The 19,339-nt window shown below is 42.8% G+C and overlaps 1 protein-coding gene across 1 annotated transcript in view; it reads right to left on the reverse strand.

The window, feature by feature from the left end:
* Nucleotides 1-5,549: 5,549 nt before the first annotated feature.
* AFF2 (ALF transcription elongation factor 2) overlaps nucleotides 5,550-19,339 on the reverse strand; it is a 159,473-nt gene continuing 145,683 nt past the window's right edge. The window contains 5 exon segments of the mRNA XM_070951779.1: nucleotides 5,550-5,671; nucleotides 7,756-7,970; nucleotides 15,652-15,695; nucleotides 17,051-17,144; nucleotides 18,312-18,383. Coding sequence (XP_070807880.1) covers nucleotides 5,550-5,671; nucleotides 7,756-7,970; nucleotides 15,652-15,695; nucleotides 17,051-17,144; nucleotides 18,312-18,383 — 547 coding nt within the window.

Genomic DNA, 19,339 nt, shown 5'->3' on the forward strand with positions numbered 1-19,339 from the left:
AATAGCCCAGACCTTAACACAATTGAAAATCTATGGAGCAGACTAAAGAAAATGGTTAGTCAAAAGTGACCCAGCAATAAAACCCAGTTAATAGAAGCCATCATTCAATTTTGGTTTCACATGATAACAGATGTGGAACTAAAAGACTTGGGAAGACGTTGTAAGGCTGTAATTCATGCTAAAGGTTACCCAACGAAGTATTAACTGACATGGTGATCATTTTTGTAGATCTCATTTTTTCTAGGGTGATCATTTTTGTATATCTCATTTTTTCTACGTGTTTCACTTTTCTTCTTTCTACTGTTACTGCTACTCTAATAGCAAATCCTTCACAAAAGTTATTGCATTACATTTTTGATTAAATTATCTTTCGATTGATATATAATTTTATGGTACTACTCCAAAAAAAAACAAAAAAAAAAACCGGTGTTATTAGCTAGTTTTAGAAAATACACTTTTCCCAAAAGGGGTTTCCACAATTTTGGCTGCTACTGTAATTCTAACTGAGGCTTAGAGATACAAGCAGACTGCATAAGGTCTCGTGAGTCTCCTTAAGACATCTGGATAGGAAGATGGTTGCCCTATTCCATGTTGTCAGAATGCATCAGACGGATGGAGAAGAAAGATGAATCTAATATGGAAGTGGAAAAGAATAAGGAGGAAAAAAAAAAGTAAGAAATTTGAGAGACTGTGAGGTCCTCATCACAGATATGAAGCAATTCCTGGAACCAGATGGGAAGTGAAGTTTCCAATATGGAAGCTTAAGAAGACGCAAGCAAAGAAATTCGGATGAAGCTAGTAAAAAAATCACCAGCAGACATTGTATTCTCAGTCCTTCTCATCACACCTCAAGCCACAAATTTCAGAGAAACTCCCTGCGAGATTGCCTATGGAGATTCTCAGTCATCCAGGTCATGGATGAAGAAGTTCTGAAGAAGTTCTGAAGAAGCTTCCTGGATGAGAAGCGAAACGTCTTCAAGGAAAAACAAAGGAAGTCCAATTGCCTCTTGAAAAAGCACCTTTGGGTCACCGTGGAAATCTATTCTTCTATGCAAAATCTCTCTACCCTGGTTGAGATCATCAAATTCCAGCAATAGTCTTTGTAGACCAGCCAAATGTTGCCAGGAGAACTTTCTAATTTTGAACTACAGTCATGATAATGTGGAATCAAATATGTTAAGACTTAGATTCATTTTCTTTCTAAAAAAAATAAATAAAGTGAATTATTGACTGCCACCAAGTTAACCTTTAAGACTGGATTTGGAGTGGACTCAGTTGTTAAAAAAAAAACTTGGCACATGGACGCAAAACTTTTTTTCCCCAGATGTCCCAGCAGTTTGAATCGCTGGTTTATCACTTTTTGAAATTATAGGATTATATAAGGGAATGCAGCTACGAGCGATTCTCCTCTCAATTATCTAGTGCGGATGAAATATTATTCTGCAGAGAGAATGACATAAAATGGTATTTACATGGTTACGTGTACGGAAGTTTTTCATGGATTAATTTCCCCAAACCTCTTTCCCTTTGACATTTACAGTTAAACCAGTAGTAAAATCTAAAATTTGTTACTACAGGTTCTGTGGGCGTGGCTTGGTGTGGGGGGTTAATGTGACTGGGTGGGCGTGGCCAATTTTTTTTTTTTTACTTTTAAAACCATTTTTTCTACAACCTCTTCGGCGCAGAGGTTGTAAACAAATGCTTTCAAAAGGCTCTGACGATCCCAGCTGAGTTGCCTGATCGGCAGAGACTTTTTTTTAAAAAAAAAAATGCCTCTGACGATCAGGCAACTCAGCTTGGATCATCAGAGGCATTTAAAAGAAAAAAAAGAGTTTTTTTCTTTTAAAAGCCTTTGACGATCCCAGCTGAGCTGCGTGATCATCGGAGGCTTTTTTTTTTTTTTTTTACTTTTAAAAGCATTTTTTTCAGCCGAAGAGGTTGTAGAAAAAAATGCTTTTAAAAATAAAAAAAGAGACCGAACCGGGAGCATTTCACCCCTGAGTTAAACTGTTAACATCAGTAGGACTTTCCTTAAGTTTGTCCCTGAAGTTTATTCCTTCATACAGAGTCTATTTCAAGAAGAGACTGGACTGCCATTGGTCAGAAATGGTGTAGGATCTCCTACTTGGGTGGCGGGGGGGGGGTTCGACTAGATGACCTCCAAGGTCCCTTCCGACTCTGTTAATGTGAATATTGTGGAGGACCTGTGCTGTTTGCAAAAAGAAAAAAAAGAAAAAAGAAAAAGAAAAAAAGAAAAAAAGAAAAAAAAGAAAAAGAAAAGAAAAAGAAAAGAAAAAGAAAAGAAAAAAATCAAGATGAAAATGACATTAGCCAATATCCAGTTTAAAAAGAAATTAAAAAGCAATGAATGCACTATAGTCTACCTAAAATCAAGCTTGACTGAATTCCAGGGGTTTTTTTTTTTTACTCACAGGTAAGGATTGGCGCTGTTCTAAACCGAACTGGCACCAGTCCAAAATGGATAAAGCTTATAAATTAAATGATAAGATAACTCTGTAAGGCTTACCAAGGCTTACTTATTGTTTTTAGAAGGGGGGGGGGAATTTTTTTTTGAAATTTAAGGCGGTCTGTAATGGAAGCTGACTCTGATCTTAAAGGCTTTCTTCACCTTATCCCTTGCGTTTCGGTTTCTTTTCTTTTTTTTCTTTTTGCTGTGATAAAAGAAATACACCCTGCAGCTGTTAAAGGGACTTTAATCCTGTCTTCCTTCTAATATCTCGGGGTTTTCCTCCTAGCGTTGGAAACATAGGTAGAGGCCGAACAACTGGCGGATCCTGTTTAAGAGCTCCTGGTAGGGATATCAACTGCTCGGTGCCTCGACTGGATGAACTACAGTGGGGAAAAATACGACGGGTAATTTACTATTTCTTCGACACACACGTTGCCTTCCGCCCTGGGAAAACCCTTCATCTCGCGGCCCCTCCATCTGTCGCTGTCTGCCAAAAGTTAACGGGAGGAGGACAAGAAACTTGACTTTGCTGCCTTCTTTTCCAACCCTGGTGTTTTTGGAAAAGCCTTGCCTGAGGGTTCTGAACAGGGCTGGGCTTCAAAAATTTTAGCAAGGGGTTCTCTGTCCAGTTGCTGAGTGGGCGTGGTCATGGTGGGCGTGGCCTAGTTGGCCTCCTGCACCACGGCGGGTGGTGGTGATGTTTTTTTCCCTTCCCGGGCTTTGGAGGCTTTTTTTGAGCGAAAATGGCCTCCCCAGGCACCGGAGTACTTCTGGAGGCCAGAAATGGGCCCATTTCCGGCCTTCCTGAACTTCCGGTAGGCCCATTTTTTGCCCTCCCCGAGGCTCCACATGAACCCTGCACTTACCTGCATCTAAAATGGGCCGCGTGGAGACTCCTGGTAGGGGTGGGGCATGGTGGGCAGGGCCAGCCAGAAGTGGGATTTGCGGGTTCTCCAAACTGCACAGAAACTTAGCTAGAGGTTCTCCCGAACTGCTGAGAACCCCTAGCAGCCCACCCCTGGTTCTGAAAGGATTTGAAAACTCCCAAATCTTCCCCCGTGACATGTTGGTGCTCCTATTAAAGCCATTGCCCCCCTGCAAATAGAAGACTACGCTGAACGCCTGAAGGGCTTCATTAAAACCAGAGCATGGCGCGTACTGCAACCCACAAAGAAGGACAGGTTTGAAAGATAGGAAGGACACCTCAGGAGCCTTGTAGTAAGGAATGAAACAAACAAACAACAACCCAACACCTCTCTAGGCTATCCTAGAAATGGAGTCATTACAATGATTATACTGAGCTTTCTCAGTAGGCTTAGATAAGGGGCCATCCTAGACGAGAACCCTCCATCTCTGTTTCTCAACCTTGGCAAATTTAAGATTTCTGGACTTCAATTCCCAGAATTCCCCAGCCAGCACAACTTTGGATACAGTGAAACCTTGCTTCAACAAAACCTATTTAGCAGACTCTGGATGCAAACAATCTGGTTTCCTTTTAGACGTCCCTCTGAAACAGCTCACCAAGTCCAACCGTCCCTTTCCCAAGAAGTCTAGAGGAGGCCATTTCAACGTATCTTTGAGCAAGGATGATATCCTCATGCAAATGAGGCAAGGAGGGTCAACGCATGTCATTTGCATAACATTACAGTTTCATTCACATGAGGACATCTTCAGACAATTGGCCTCATTTCCATCACGACATCCATTGCCGTGGTGGTAATTATGGTTGCTGTCTAATGGACATCCCTCCATCTACAAATGGCTCAATTAAATGAGATTACCTTAGTTGAATCTTATGGTAATTTGTGGAGCTGCCCCACATATTTAGAATGACAAAAAAAATCATCCTTAATTTTTTTTAGATGAGAGAGAGAGAGAAAGAGAGAAACACAGAGAAGAGAGAGAGGAGAGAGAGAAAGGGAGGGAGGGAGAGATAAAGGAGGGAGAGGGGGAGAGAGAGGGAGGGAGAGGGAGAGAGAGGAGAGAGAGAAACACAGCGAGAGAGAGAGAGAGGGAGAAACACAGAGAAGAGAGAGAGGAGAGAGAGAAAGGGAGGGAGAAGGGGGAGAGAGAAAGGAGAGAGAGACACAGAGAAGAGAGAGAGGAGAGAAAGAAAGGGAGGGAGAGGGGGAGAGAGAGGGAGAGAGAGGGAGAAACACAGAGAAGAGAGAGAGGAGAGAGAGAAAGGGAGGGAGAAGGGGGAGAGAGAAAGGAGAGAGAGACACAGAGAAGAGAGAGAGGAGAGAAAGAAAGGGAGGGAGAGGGGGAGAGAGAGGGAGAGAGAGAGAGAGAGAGAGATGAGTCCTACAGCATGGATTACTGGATACCTTTTTCATTTTAAAAGACTTCCATGGTAGTGAAATAGATTTAAAAAGGGTCTGGTTGTAGCCCCTTAAAAAATGGAGATCCACAGAATCAGAATTACAAAACGTGACATCTTACTGGCCTCTCTATAGAGATCTCCCAAAGTCTTTTGTGATACATGTGTTATATATGTCTTGGTGTCTACGGCAGCGTGGAAATGCTTGACGTCACACTTGTTTAAGGACCACACTTCTGCGATTGTAACAATGACCTCTTGTCAAGTAACAAGTCAGGACTAAACTGAGGATAGGGATGGCTTGTCTCAAAAGGACAACAGTTGTGTTGGGAAGAGGGAGGTCCTCTGCATTAATTGGCAGGCGTGAGAACTTTCCGAAAGGGGCCCTCAAAATGTTATTAACCCTTTCTCCTCAAACATACTTCTGGATCAAAGTGCAATACTGCAGGCAATGGCCATTCTGGAGGTTACAGATGGCAATATTGGCAGGATCTAGAAGTTCGTAGACCAAGGATATAACCGACACTGGTTTAACACGAGGAACACGTACCCTGCTTGGAAGCTACATTTTCCATTTATGGCAATTCCATTTCGGACAGGTAGAACAGTTCGTGTTTTGTATAAGACAGAAAGAGAGACGGCAACAAAATTAAACTCTATGGATACAGTTACAGGAGGAAGTGGCTGTCCATCGGGGATCACCTGGGTGCCGATGAAGGAAACGGGATGGAGTGGTGACAGGGGGGGGCATGGCCGTCACTACAACAAGTGTGCTTCCGTGCGAAGCCAATGGAGTCCTTGACGAATGTAACGGACCAGGTTGGTCATACTGCTGTGTTGTGTCAATGGACCCATCACCAAGTCCAAGTCTATGAAGAACTCTGAAAAACCGAAAGTAGTGTTATTTTCTGCTCGTCTACCGGAGGGGCCAGTATATTCCCAAAACAAGTAGCATGCAATTTATTGGTTAGTTTTCTATGCTCCCAATTCTCTCTCTCTCTCCCCCCCTCTCTGTCTGTCTGTCTGTCTGTCTATCTATCTATCTATCTATCTATCTATCTATCTATCTATCTATGTCTATCTATACATCCATATCTATCCATCTTCCATCTGTCATCTATTTATATCTGTCATCTGTCATGTCTGTCCATCTGTCCGTTTATCTTATCTTATCTTATCTTATCTTATCTTATCTTATCTTATCTTATCTTATCTTATCTTATCTTATCTTATCTTATCTTATCTTATCTTATCTTATCTTATCTTATCTCTCTCTCATCTCTCTCTCTCTCTATCTACCTACCTACACCTCTGTCTCTCTCTCACCTGTGTCAGTCTATATCTACCTATCTACCTACCCACCTCCTACCTACCTACCTACCTACCTATCTATCTATCTATCTATCTATCTATCTATCTATCTATCTATCTATCATCTATCTATCTATCTCTATCTATCTATCTATCTATCTATCTATCTACTATCTATCTATCTATCTATCTATCTATCTATCTATCTATCTATCTATCTATCATCTTGGAACTTATATTTAATGGACTTGTAGTATTTCAGAATGTCTAGTTTTGAACAGAATAAGGCAGGAATCAACACTAATGGATGAAACCTTGGCAAGAGTACTAAATTTCCATGTTCTTGTCTGAGTTCAGACATGGGCCCATATATAATAGCAAGCAATGACCCTCTAGTGAGCCTTTATATTTTATAAGGGGGAGGGTATGTAGTTTGGTCTTTTACTTGGCTCTCTTTAAGAGGGTCAGGGCACCATCCCGTCCTCTCACACTCCCTTTTCTCAAATCCCCTTTACACTCGGAGCCCTGTCTGATACGCTTCACAGGATTAGTCTATATGAGGAAGAAAAAACAGAAATGTTCTGGGCCTTCCCACCCATTGATTCCCCCTTTGGTGAAGAGTAATCCTCACCACAAAGAGTAACTATGCAACTCAGTGAACCAGCATGTTCTATTAACCAGCAAGAAGACAAATTCCTTGTGTGTCTAATCACACTTGGCCAATAAAGAATTCTGTTCTGTTCTGTTCTGTTCTGTTCTGTTCTGTTCTGTTCAGTTCAGTTCAGTTCAGTTCAGTTCAGTTCAGTTCAGTTCAGTTCTGTTCTGTTCTGTTCCATTCCGTTCCGTTCCATTCTTTATTTTCTTAGTCTGTTCTGTTCTGTTCTGTTCTGTTCTGTTCTGTTCTGTTCTGTTCTGTTCTGTTCTGTTCTGTTCTGTCCTGTCCTGTCCTGTCCTGTCCTGTCCTGCCCTGTCCTGTCCGGCTCTGCTCTGCCCTGTCCTGTCCTATCCTATCCTCTCCCATTCCATTCTATTCTGCATTCTGCATTCTCATTCTCATTCCATTCTCTATTTTATTCTATTCTATATTCATTCCATTTTCTACTCTATTTCTACTCTCCTCTCTCCTCTCTATATACTCCATTCCATTCTTTATTCTCTATTTTCGTTCTATTCTATTCTATTCTATTCTATTCTATTCTATTCTATTCTATTCTATTCTATTCTATTCTATTCTATTCTATTCTATTCTATTCTATTCTATTCCATTCCATTCCATTCCATTCCATTCCATTCCATTCTCTATTCTATTCTATTCTATTCTATTCTATTCTATTCTATTCTATTCTATTCTATTCCATTCCATTCCATTCCATTCCATTCCATTCCATTCCATTCCATTCTTTATTTTCTTCTATTCTATTCTATTCTATTCTATTCTATTCTATTCTATTCTATTCTATTCTATTCTATTCTACTCTACTCTACTCTACTCTACTCTACTCTACTCTACTCTACTCTACTCTACTCTATTCTATTCTATTCTATTCTATTCTATTCTATTCTATTCTATTCAAGAGATGCTGGGTCTAATCATTATCAACGTAGCCTCAGCAGATCTCCAAGGAGAGGGAGAAGAAGGGGAAGGAGGCGATACCTTTGTTTTCTTTTGTCAGTTTGTCGGCCATGTCCCAATGTTCGTAGCTCCGCAAGACATTGTTGGTGATGTTGACGTGGCTGGCGGCCATGTGGTGGATCCGTTGGGGGATGCTGACAGTCCCCACTGAAGAGGAGCCTGCTGTGCTTGTGGTGCTTCCAAGGTTGCTGATGGGCGAGGGGCTCAGAGACATAGGGGATGGCGTTTCTGTGCTCCTGGGAAAAGGAGGAAGATCTGTTTGATTTGATTTCTATCACACCTTGGGTTGTGAATCGAGTCAACTTGATCAAACATGTCTAAGTGTAGAGCCCTTGTCATCTTCTGTTCTGACCTAGGCTCCCTTAAAAAACAGAGGAAGCAGAGTCTTGGTCCCAACAAAACCTCTGTTATTTACACGACTGTGAATTCCTTTCATTCACAGTCAGCCAGGCCTGTCCAAACAGTCTTTCAAAGGAATATTTATCAACACAGACCTTATCTCGCTTGGCAAGGTGCCAGATAACTAGTTTCCAAACGCAGTGTAAGTCAAAACATGGCACAGAGTCTCTTAGAGTCACAAACAGAACTTTCCACTCTTGAAACGACTGACTGAACGAATTGTTTCCTGCAAAAGCCCCCTCCCCATTCGCTCCTCTTTTGTTTCCTATGGGAGGGGCCAATCATCTCCAAGGTGTGGCTTTACTCCTGAGTCGACCCTGCTTTCTTAGTTGTTCTTGTCTTCCGGCAGCTCTGCGCATGCGCACACTGGGAACAGGATCCAGCTTTTCCTCTGCCTCACTGCTGTCTATCACCCTCTCTGCCTCCGACGCAGAGCCCTCGTCCGAGCTTTCCCCAGACCCCAGGACTGGCCCATGTTCCTCCCCAACCTACTCACTGTCTGACACTGCTGCCAGCTCTGCTGGCCACTGGCGGGCCACAACATCTTGATCGAACAATCTAGTCAACTTGATCAAACAAGTCTAAGTGTAGAATCCTTGGTGGCCTCTGAGCTTAGATAAATGTCAATGGAGATTCTCAATCATCCAACTCACAGTTGTCCCAAAGGTGCTTTTTCCAAAGAGACAACTGGACTCTCTTGGGTTTTTCTTGGAAAACATTTCACTTCTCATCCAAGATGCTTCTTCAGTTCTTCTTCAGAACTGAAAGAGTTTCTTGGATGCGAAGTGAAACATTTTCAAAGCAAAAACCAAGGAAGTCCAGTTTCCTTCTTGGAAAAAGCACCTATGGCTCTTTTCTTGCAGACTTTTCACAACCCAACTAGTGAATATCATCAGTGCGAGAAGGGAGTGAGGTTTTCTCTCTTCTTATATACAAGTGGCTCACTCTGTTAGTGGAAGTGGTCGGTGAAGAAGACCACTTGGTAATTCCTTGGAACAACCTAACCAATGTTGGACAGATTTCCCTACTCCTACCTTAGCACTGTAGCATGAAACTAAAAGTCAGAGAAAGAAACTGCAACTACATCTCCATAGACATTTAACTACAGTATACCTAAACATACATTGAAGGGAGGCGGTGGCTCAATAGCTAAGATGCTGAGCTTGTCGATCAAAAGGTCAGCAGTTCAGTGGTTCGAATCCCTAGCGCCGTGTAACGGGGTGAGCTCCCGTGACTTGTCCCAGCTTCTGCCAACCTAGCAGTTCGAAAGCACGTAAAAAATGCAAGTAGAAAAATAGGGACCACCTTTGGTGGGATGGTAACAGCGTTCCATACACCTTTGGTGTTTAATCATGCTGGCCACATGACCACGGAGACGTCTTCGGACAGCGCTGGCTCTTTGGCTTTGAAACGGAAATGAGCACTGCCCCCTAGAGTCGGGAATGACTAGCACATATGTCTGAGGGGGACATTTATTTTTACCTTTAAACAGACCTGATTCCTCCCGTCTCTAGACATGGATGATCAGCTGCTATCTAGCTTCAACCCAGTTTGTTCAGTGTTTCCCTGTTTGGAGGGGAAGAGATCAGGGATCTCTAAGAGATAGTTGAAAGCATATTTCCCAGAATTCCCTGGGCATTCTTATTACGGATGCCCCCAGGAGGAACTTCAAACTATTAACTATTAAAATCCTGGTCGGCCATCTTGATTCAGTAGGTCTCTTTCAATATACTTGTGGAGTTGCCTTCTTCTTACTCAGCATACTTTCAAGATGGCCTCAGCACCAAATAAATATACAATTGCTCTAAATTCCTATCTTTTATCCTCAAATCTCACCGGGACGTCCCAAAGTGATTTAGGGGCAACGTTCCAAAGAGAAATCTTTGATTAACCGCTGTCTTCAGTCGGATTTGTTTACTCGGTATGGTTGGTTGACTAATAAACACCAACGTGAAGTAGGACAAACAAAAACGATTCAGGGTTTTTTTCCCCCCCCCCCTCCCCGTTAAAGTCTTTCAAATTTCCCCTCATGCTGTGAAGATTATTTTCAGGCTGCTAAATTAAAAAAGTACCCCGCTAGGCAATATGTTCTCAGATCCCAAGATTCCCTACGGAAGCCAATCATGAGCCCAAAGGCTGTATCTAATTTGCATATTTTATTAACATTATTCCATTGTGCTTGACAATTAATCTGCTGGATATTGTGACAAGTGCATTTTCTGTCAGCCATTTCATTTTTTTTTCCCAGATTGAATAGTTAGCATCTGTCTTTTGCTAATATTAACCCCCCAATTTTTTTTTATTTTTTTTTTGAATGCAACAGTCTACTTCGGAAAGCTGATGTGAAATTTGATAGGATTCATGTCAAACTATGATGATGATGATGGATGGATGGATGGTGAAGAATGACGGCAGGACACCGAGGGTCAAAATATTCGTGCGAAGCATGTAGCATGTAGTCTTTTCTTTTCTCTAAAGTATCCATGATTTTCTCAGTCTAGCTTAGTATCAAAACATAGATGGAGTTGGCGTTGAATCGGCCCCATCTCAGTTCGAAATTTGTCCTTCAAAAATTGGCCTATTCAGCAAAGAGTTAAAAAATTGTTTTCTTCCATTGACTGTTGACTGTGGTGATGATTGTTGGTGGGATGTTCTTCCATCTACCACTTTTGTGGAGTATCACAAAGATTGCTTCACCACTGGAACTGCTACCACAGGTTGATGTGAGTTCCACCAACTGAGATGAGGATGAGACTGAAGTCACTTGTCTCTTGTGGGAGTCTGTCTATGACTGGAGAGATCATGATTCATGGCTACCTTTAGCCAAGAAACAGAATGATGTTTCCTTCCTTCCTTCCTTCCTTCCTTCCTTCCTTCCTTCCTTCCTTCCTTCCTTCCTTCCTTCCTTCCTTCCTTCTTCCCTCTCTCCCTCCCTGCCTCTGTTCTTGTTCTCCTTCCTTCCTTCCTTCCTTCCTTCCTTCCTTCCTTCCTTCCTTCCTTCCTTCCTTCCTCCCTCCCTCCCTCCCTCCCTCCCTCCCTCCCTCCCTCCCTCTGTTCCTGTTCTCCTTCCTTCCTTCCTTAGAAGAAGACCTTCTCCTCTTTTCAACTCTCAAATATTGTGAGGCCTTGGGAAAGGTCTTAGACCAGAATATCTCCATGGTCCCTTCCATCCCTATGACTCTATGATAGAATTGAAGGGGGTGGGGGGGAAAGCTACATTATTTTATGGGGAAAAGGTTTGATATGACAGGTAGAATTAAAAAAATGGTTTTGGTAAACGAACAACTGGAATTACAACTTTTCTGGGAAGGAACCGGAAAAGAATAGAATAATCCCAGAACAAAGGATGCTGAAAATGCTGTGATCTTCTCATCTCGCTTAGGAAACAGCCTGAATTATTGACTAATAATTGATGGGGAGAAAAAAAATTCAATTTGCTACAATAGCTTAGCTCCTTTCCGTATAAACTGTTCTTAAACCCCCTTCCTGGGTGGTAGACAGCATCACATAGAGTGTTAATCCTTTACTTCTGTAGGCATTCTAAGCGCTTTTAAATTCTTTGGCATCAAATCACCTGGATAGTGTTTTCTACGAAGTTGTCTTTTAAGTTACCTACTTGGTGCTCACTAATCCTCCCACGTGAATTTTCTTTTAACACCAACAATTAGGAAAACACCTGCCAGTTTAGAGTACTATGAGACAGCTGCCCCTAAGCAGAATTTTACATTCAACCCAGACTTGAGTAACCATTTTTTTTTTTAAAATGCATTCGAAACTGATCAAAATTCCAAAAATCCATATAACGTGGATGGGACTTCAGAGGTATTTGATTTATCCACTGGAATAGAGGGATAGAATCGAGATCACGTGAAGTGTTAATACCACTTTATCATGCCTTGGTAAGGCCATACTTGGAACATGGCGTCCAGTTTTAGTTGCCACGACGTAAAAAAAGACGTGGAGACTCTAGAAAGAGTGCAGAGAAGAGCAACAAAGAGGATTAGGGGACTGGAGGCTAAAACACATGAAGAACAGTTGCAGGAACTGGGCATGTCTAGTTTAATGAAAAGAAGGACTAGGGGAGACATGATAGCAGTCTTCCAATATTTGAGGGGCTGCCACAAAGAAGAGGGAGTCAAGCTATTCTCCAAAGCACCGGAAGGCAGGACAAGAAGCAATGGGTGGAAACTCATCAAGGAGAGAAGCAACTTAGAACTAAGGAGGAATTTCCTGACAGTGAGGACAATTAATCAGCGGAACAACTTGCCTCCAGAAGTTGTAAATGCCCCAACACTGGAAGCTTTTAAGAAGATGTTGGATAACCATTTGTCTGAAGTGGTGTAGGATTTCCTGCCTAAGCAGAGGGTTGGACTAGAAGACCTCCAAGGTCCCTTCCAATGCTGTTATTCTGTATTGTGTATTCTGCAGATACACCTTTTATTTGCTGTAGTTTCCCTTTCCTCCACACTACGGTAGATACTTATTAAGTATTGCTGTTCTAAGTGAAAGATCTATTAGCCTTTCTCTCACAGGATTAGAGATCCCATTTCCTTAGGAAAAGGGATCAATGACTAAATAGGAATCAGATAAGGCCTTCTGTTTTCGATTTTGCATCGTGCAAAGGCGGCAGCAACCAAGCCCTTGGTTAAAACGGTGCACTGTAGAATCCTCACGACAATTTGAATCTCTAGAGCAGCCATTCAGACCTCTGAAAAAAGTGCGCTGCTCAGAAGAAATGTGAAGATGGGAATGGCTGACCTCCACCTACAGGACGTCCTCGACTTACAACACTTCGTTTAGTGACCAAAATTACAACGGCCCTGAAAAAAGCGACTTATGACCGTTTTCTCTCTTACGACTGCTGCTGCATCGCCATGGTCACGTGATTTACATTTGGGTGCTTGACAACTGACTCATATTTATGACGGTTGCAGTGTCCTGGAGTCATGTGATTCCCTTTTGCGACCTTGTGATAAAGCAAAGTCAACGGGGAGGCCAGATTCAATTAACAGTCGTGCGACTAATTGAACAACTGCACTTAACCACCGTGGCAAGAAAGGTTGTAAGATGAGGCAAGATCCACTTAACAAATGTCAACAGGATGTTGAGCTCAAGTGAGGTCGTAAGTCGAGGACTACCTGTGTTATTTGAAGCTGGTCACACCTACCATTTACACCTGTGTGATCTACAGTACTTGGTGGCCTTCAACGGCTTATCTTGGGTGGTGAAAAATGGGGAAAAAATAAGTTTGCCCACCCCATTAGTGTGTTGTGGTCCACCAGCAGCCAGCAGAACTGGCAGCAGTTTCGGACAGTTAGGAGGAACATGGGGAGGAACATGGGCCAGTCCTGGAGTCTGGGGAAGGCTCTGATGAGGGCTCTGCGTCGGAGGCAGAGAGGGGGCCAGGGACAGATGCCAGTTATCTGCTGCCTTCGGAATCAGACAACAGTGAGGCAGACGAGCAGCTGGAGCCTGTTCCCAGTGTACGCATGCACAGAGTTGCCAGACGAAGGGAACAGCTAAAGAACAAGTGTCGACTTGGGAGTAAGGCCACAGGTGGATGATGAATGGCCCCTCCCAGAGGAGGGAAAGGGGAATGGAGTTTGCAGGAGACAATTAGTTCACTTAATTGGTTCATGACTCTCCGAGACTCCTTGCCAAGTTTTGAAGATATCGGCCTGGCAGCTCTCCAAGCCAGATAAGTTCAGTGACTGTAAATTCACCCTTGAAAGACTTTGCTGGATGTGAATGAGAGGAATTCACCATAACTTAATAAAAAGGGTTTTTTGTTGGGACAAGGAGTCTGCTTCGTGGTTTGGGAAAGCCTAGGTCAGAACATAGCGAAGCACAGTGTTTGAACACGTCAACCCCAGCCTGAAGAAGCGTTGAGTTCCACTTCAGGAGATGAAACATCTTGGTCAACACGCAACATTGCTCTGCCCCAGATCCATGTTCTCTCAAGGGTTCTGATGGAGCCGCTTCTTCCTCCTCACCTGCTTCCCGCAAGAGGCATCCTTGGCCCAGAGTTCAAGGGAAAGCCATCAAGGATGGAAAACAAATTGTCCTTCATACCCTACCGTGGCTCCCTTCTCTGTCTACATCAGCATCTGCCCAGCATGATGGATGACTCTGTTGTGACAATGCCTCCTGTTCTTTATGGTCTCAGGCGCTCAGGATGGCACGTTATTCATGGTAGACAGGCTGCGTTCAGCTTGGGTGATCTCAACGTGTGCAGCCCGTCTGATAATAAGTGCAAGTGGCACACACTGGGTGTACAAGATCCAAATATGTATGTGGTTAATAAAATTGAGCTTCAGGTGTTGAAATCAGTTACTTTTGCACTGAATTAGAGCAAAGCAAAAACAAAAAACAGGACGAAGATGTTCTTCTTTGAGTTCCATAATGCTTCCAGTTTAATAACAGAGCAGTTTTCATATACCTATTAAATAATTGTTGGCTCTTATTACTGAACAAATCACAGTTGGTGGGAAGAGACAGACATTAACGTTGGTCTTAAGCTTTTCTTTGTTCTTCTGGAATGGTGTGGCCCTTCCTAATCAACTCCTTTATGGTCTTCAATTAGGCTGAAGGAGAATGTGGGATTTATCCATCCATATAATAGCAATAGCACTCAGATTTATATACCGCTTCACAGTGCTTTTCAGCCATCCCTAAGCAGTTTAAAGAGTCAGCCTCTTAACTCCAACAATCTGGGTCCTCAGTTTACCCACCTTGGAAGGATGAAAGGCTGAGTCAACCTTAAGCTGATATTGATGGATGGATGGATGGATGGATGGGGAAGGGAAGGGAAGGGAAGGGAAGGGAAGGAAGGAAAGAAGGAAGGAAGGAAGGAAGGAAGGAAGGAAAGTAGCTATAGCACTCAGACTTATATACCATTTTACAGTGCTTTATAGGCCTCTCTGAACGGTTTACAGAGTCAGCCTATTCCCCACAATAATCTGGGTCCTCATTTTACCCACCCCGGAAGGATGGAAGGCTGAGTCAACCTTGAACCGGTCAGGATCGAACTCCTGGCAGAAATAGCCTGCAATACTGCATTCTAACAACTGGGAAGGAAGGAAGGAAGGAAGGAAGGAAGGAAGGAAGGAAGGAAGGAAGGAAGGAAGGAAGGACGGACAATAGCAATAGCACAGACTTATATACCGCTTTACAGTGCTTTACAGGCCTCTCTAAATGGTTTACAGAGTCAGCCTCTTGCCCCCAACAATCTGGGTCCTCATTTTACCCACCTCAGAAGGATGGAAGGCTGAGTCAACCTTGAGCCGGCGAGACTCGAACTGCCAAACTGCTGGCAGTCAGCAGAATTAGCCTACAATACTGCATTCTAACCACTGCGCCACCTACAGCTCTTCAAAATATAAAACTTTTTCTCGTTGTCAAACATCAACCCATGGAACATTAAACCTAATCTAACAACTGATCTTCATCGGTCAAGGAATGTTACTTCTTCCCGATAGCCCATTTTACAATTCCCCTCCAGGAATGAGGGATACTTACTTGCCTCCCCAAGGAGAAGGGGCCTGTGAAACTTTGGATGAATTCTGTTAAAAAAAGAAAGAGAGAGAGAGAAAGAGAGAGAGAGAGCCAATGAAGTGGAAGGAAGCATAAAATGACCTTAGCGAACCAAATAACCATTTGCATTTTTTAAAATCCAAAGGGGTGTGTCTGTTACAGGAACCCGTAAATACAACGTGTTACCTTTCAAAACCTTTCAGCACGAGTATGAATGTTTCAGTGTTAGGTATCTATATAGGGGTGAGCTGCTGGGGGTTTGCTGGGGTTCGGGAGAACCTCTAGGTAAGGTTCTGTGCAGTTTGGAGAACCTCCAAATCCCACTCCTGGCTGGCCCCACCCACCCCTCCCCTCCCCTCCCCTAAGTCCCCATGCGGCCCGTTTTGGATGCAGGTAAGTGCAGGGCGCGCCCGGAGGCTCAGGGAGGGCGAAAAACGGGCATACTGGAAGTTCAGGAAGGACAGAAATGGGCCTGTTTCTGGCCTCCAGAGGGCTTCTGGAGCCTGGGGAGGCCATTTTTGTCTTCCTGGAGGCTCGAGGAAAGTCTCTGGAGCCCGGGGAGGGCAAAATCCCCCCCCCCATTGGTGCAGGAGACTGACTAGGCCATGCCCACCATGGCCACACCCACCCAGCAACCGGGCGGAGAACCCCTTGCTAAAATTTTTGAAGCCCACCCCTGTAATTATGGTAATATATTTACATATACAACACAAAGACATGGCTGTTTTTTTTTGCAAAAGTGGCTACGTGAAAAATCACCGGTAGGGTGGCACTTTCTCTCCGGAGGGCCAATTAATCTGAATACATCCTACATCTGCTTTATTAAAATTCTGGAGCCAAGCGTTGTGGCGGAGGCCTTAAAGTAAGTTTTTTTTGGGGGGTGGTGGTGGTGGAGGAAAGTAATTTGCAATAAAAATAAAAATAAAAATCTTGTATCCAAAGTCACCCTTTATTTGTTTTTGGGGAACGGCTTCTTTGAAGGGATCCACCCCAATTTCTCCTATTCCTGTTCCCTCCCAAACCCTTATTGTCAAGGTTTCACCAGAGATGGGATTCAGCCGGTTTGGCCCGATTCAACTGAACCGGTTGTTAATTTTGCATGCAGTTCGGAGAACTGGCTGATCCGCCCACTCGCTGGCCCCGCCCCTCGCCCCTCCCCTCCCCGGTGCTCTTCACCTTGGCCAGCATCTCCTGAAGCTATTTCACCCTTTATAATCTTTGGTGGCTGAAAACATGAACAAACTGTTGTGTCCCAGCTGCAAAAACATAGTCTCTCTCTCTCTCTCTCTCTCTCTCTCTCTCTCTCTCTCTCTCTCTCCCTCCCTCCCTCCCTCCCTCCCTCTCTCTCTCCTTTCTGCATAAAAAGCAATTAAATGTCAATTACCTTAAAATATTCCATCAAGGATCTGGAATACTTCATTGCGTGATCCTTCTTCAGTTTAAACATTCTCAGATAGAGAAGGGATAAGCAGCGGTAGCTATAGTAATTTGGAAACACACACAAACACAAACTTGACGTTATTTCCCAAAGATGTAATCTGTGGGCACCAACCACGGTGGAAAACCACGTTGGGTTAATACTGACCTATTTTTAAAATAGTTTTTATTACAAGTTTTTTTTACAAAGAGACAAGAGACAATATAGGGAAAGAAAGAAAGAAAGAATGAAAGAAAGAAAGAGGAAAGGAGAGAAGGAAGGAGAGAAGGAAGAAAGAAGAAAGAAAGGAAAGAAAAGAAAGAAAAGAAAGGAGGGAAGAAGGGAAGAAAGAAAAAAGAAAGGAATGAATGAATGGATGGATGGAAGGAAGGAAGGAACAGAAGAAAGGAAGGAAAGAGAAAGAAAGGAAGAAAGAAAGAGGAAAGGAGAGAAGGAAGGAAGGAGAGAAAAAAAGAAGAAAAAGAGAAAAGAAAGGATAGAAAAGAAAGAAAAAGGAAAGAAAGAAAGAAGGAAGGAAGGGAAGGAAGAAAAAAGGAAGGAAGGAATGGAAGAAAGGAAGGAAGGAACAGAAGAAAGGAAGGAAAGAGAAAAAAGGAAGGAAGGAAGGAAGAAAGGAAGGAAGGAAAGGTAGTAAAAGAAAAAAAGGGATAAGAGCGCCATTTGAATACAAATATTTCTCGACTTACAACCACTTGTTTAGGTTTAATAACTGAAGTTGCAAAAGTGACTTACAACCAGTTCTCACACTTATAACTATTCCAGAATCCCCTCAGTCACATGATCCAAATTTGGGTACTTGGCAACCGGCTTGAATTTGCAATGTTTGCAACATCCACGGGGTCACATCATCTTCCGGCAAACAAAGTTAGCGGGAAAGCTAGCTTCACTTACCAACCGTGGCTTAACTCAACGAATGCAGTGATTTGCTGAAGAACTGCGCAAGTAAAGGTTGCAAAGGACTCCCTTAGCAACGGAAATTCTACTCCCAAACCTGATTGTCAGTGGAGGATTGCTTGTAAGGGAAAGAGTGAGGAAGAGGCAGACGACGGGAGTCCCAGGGGAGAAGGAAAAAGAAAAGAAGAGGAAGAAATGGCAAGCAATATTGAGGGAAGAGAGAGAAGTCATAAGAGTCTAAATTCTGGTCTTCAATGGAAGCTTTAATCAACTTTAATAACAAGACAATTGAGAAAGAAGGACAATGTCTCACCAGAGGACTGCAAGTTTCTTGTCTCCTTCCGTGGCGGAAGACCCCGTGAAGTTCTTAAGTCTCATGGCGTACCTTCCGAGAGAGATGGAAGACAAGAGGTTGAACGGGTGACATCAAGGAACAACGGTGGTACCCAAAGAAACAACTTAATGATCTCAGAGGTGTAAACAAGCAGCAGGGCATCCACTGCCCTTCCAGAGAGCAGCTGCCACCCTTGATAAACACAGTAGGAGAAATACCTTCACTCGATCAGAATAGAGTTGAAAGGGACCTTGGAAGTCTTCTAGTCCAACCCCCTGCTTAAGCCCCTATACCATTTCAGACAAGTAACCTTCCAGTCTCTTAAAAACATCCAATGATGAAGCACCCACAGCTTCTGAAGGCAACTTCTGTTCCACTGGTTAATTGTCCTCACAGTTAGGAAGTTTCTCCTTAATTCCAGGTTGCTTCTCTCCTTGATTAGTTTCCATCCGTTGCTTCTTGTCCTGCTGTCTGTCTGTCTGTCTGTCTCTATCATCTATCTATCTGTCTGTCTGTCTATCTATCTATCTATCTATCTATCTATCTATCTATCTATCTATCTATCTATCTATCTATATCTGTCTATCTACCTACCTACACACCTATCTATCATCTATCTATCTATCTATCTATCTATCTATCTATCTATCTATCTATCTATCTATCTATCTATCTATCTATCATCTATATCTATCATCTATCTATCTATCTATCTATCTATCTATCTATCTATCTATCTATCTATCTATGTCTGTCTATCTGTCTATCTGTCTATCTGTCTATCTGTCTATCTGTCTATCTGTCTATCTACCTACCTACCTACACATCTATCTATCTATCTATCTATCTATCTATCTATCTATCTATCTATCTATCTATGTCTGTCTATCTGTCTATCTGTCTATCTATCATCTATATCTATCATCTATCTATCTATCTATCTATCTATCTATCTATCTATCTATCTATCTATCTATGTCTGTCTATCTGTCTATCTGTCTATCTGT

This window comes from Pituophis catenifer, unplaced genomic scaffold, assembly GCF_029215685.1.
Source record: "Pituophis catenifer annectens isolate HBS135680 unplaced genomic scaffold, rPitCat1.0.hap2 SCAF_11, whole genome shotgun sequence".
Classification (NCBI taxonomy): domain Eukaryota; kingdom Metazoa; phylum Chordata; class Lepidosauria; order Squamata; family Colubridae; genus Pituophis; species Pituophis catenifer.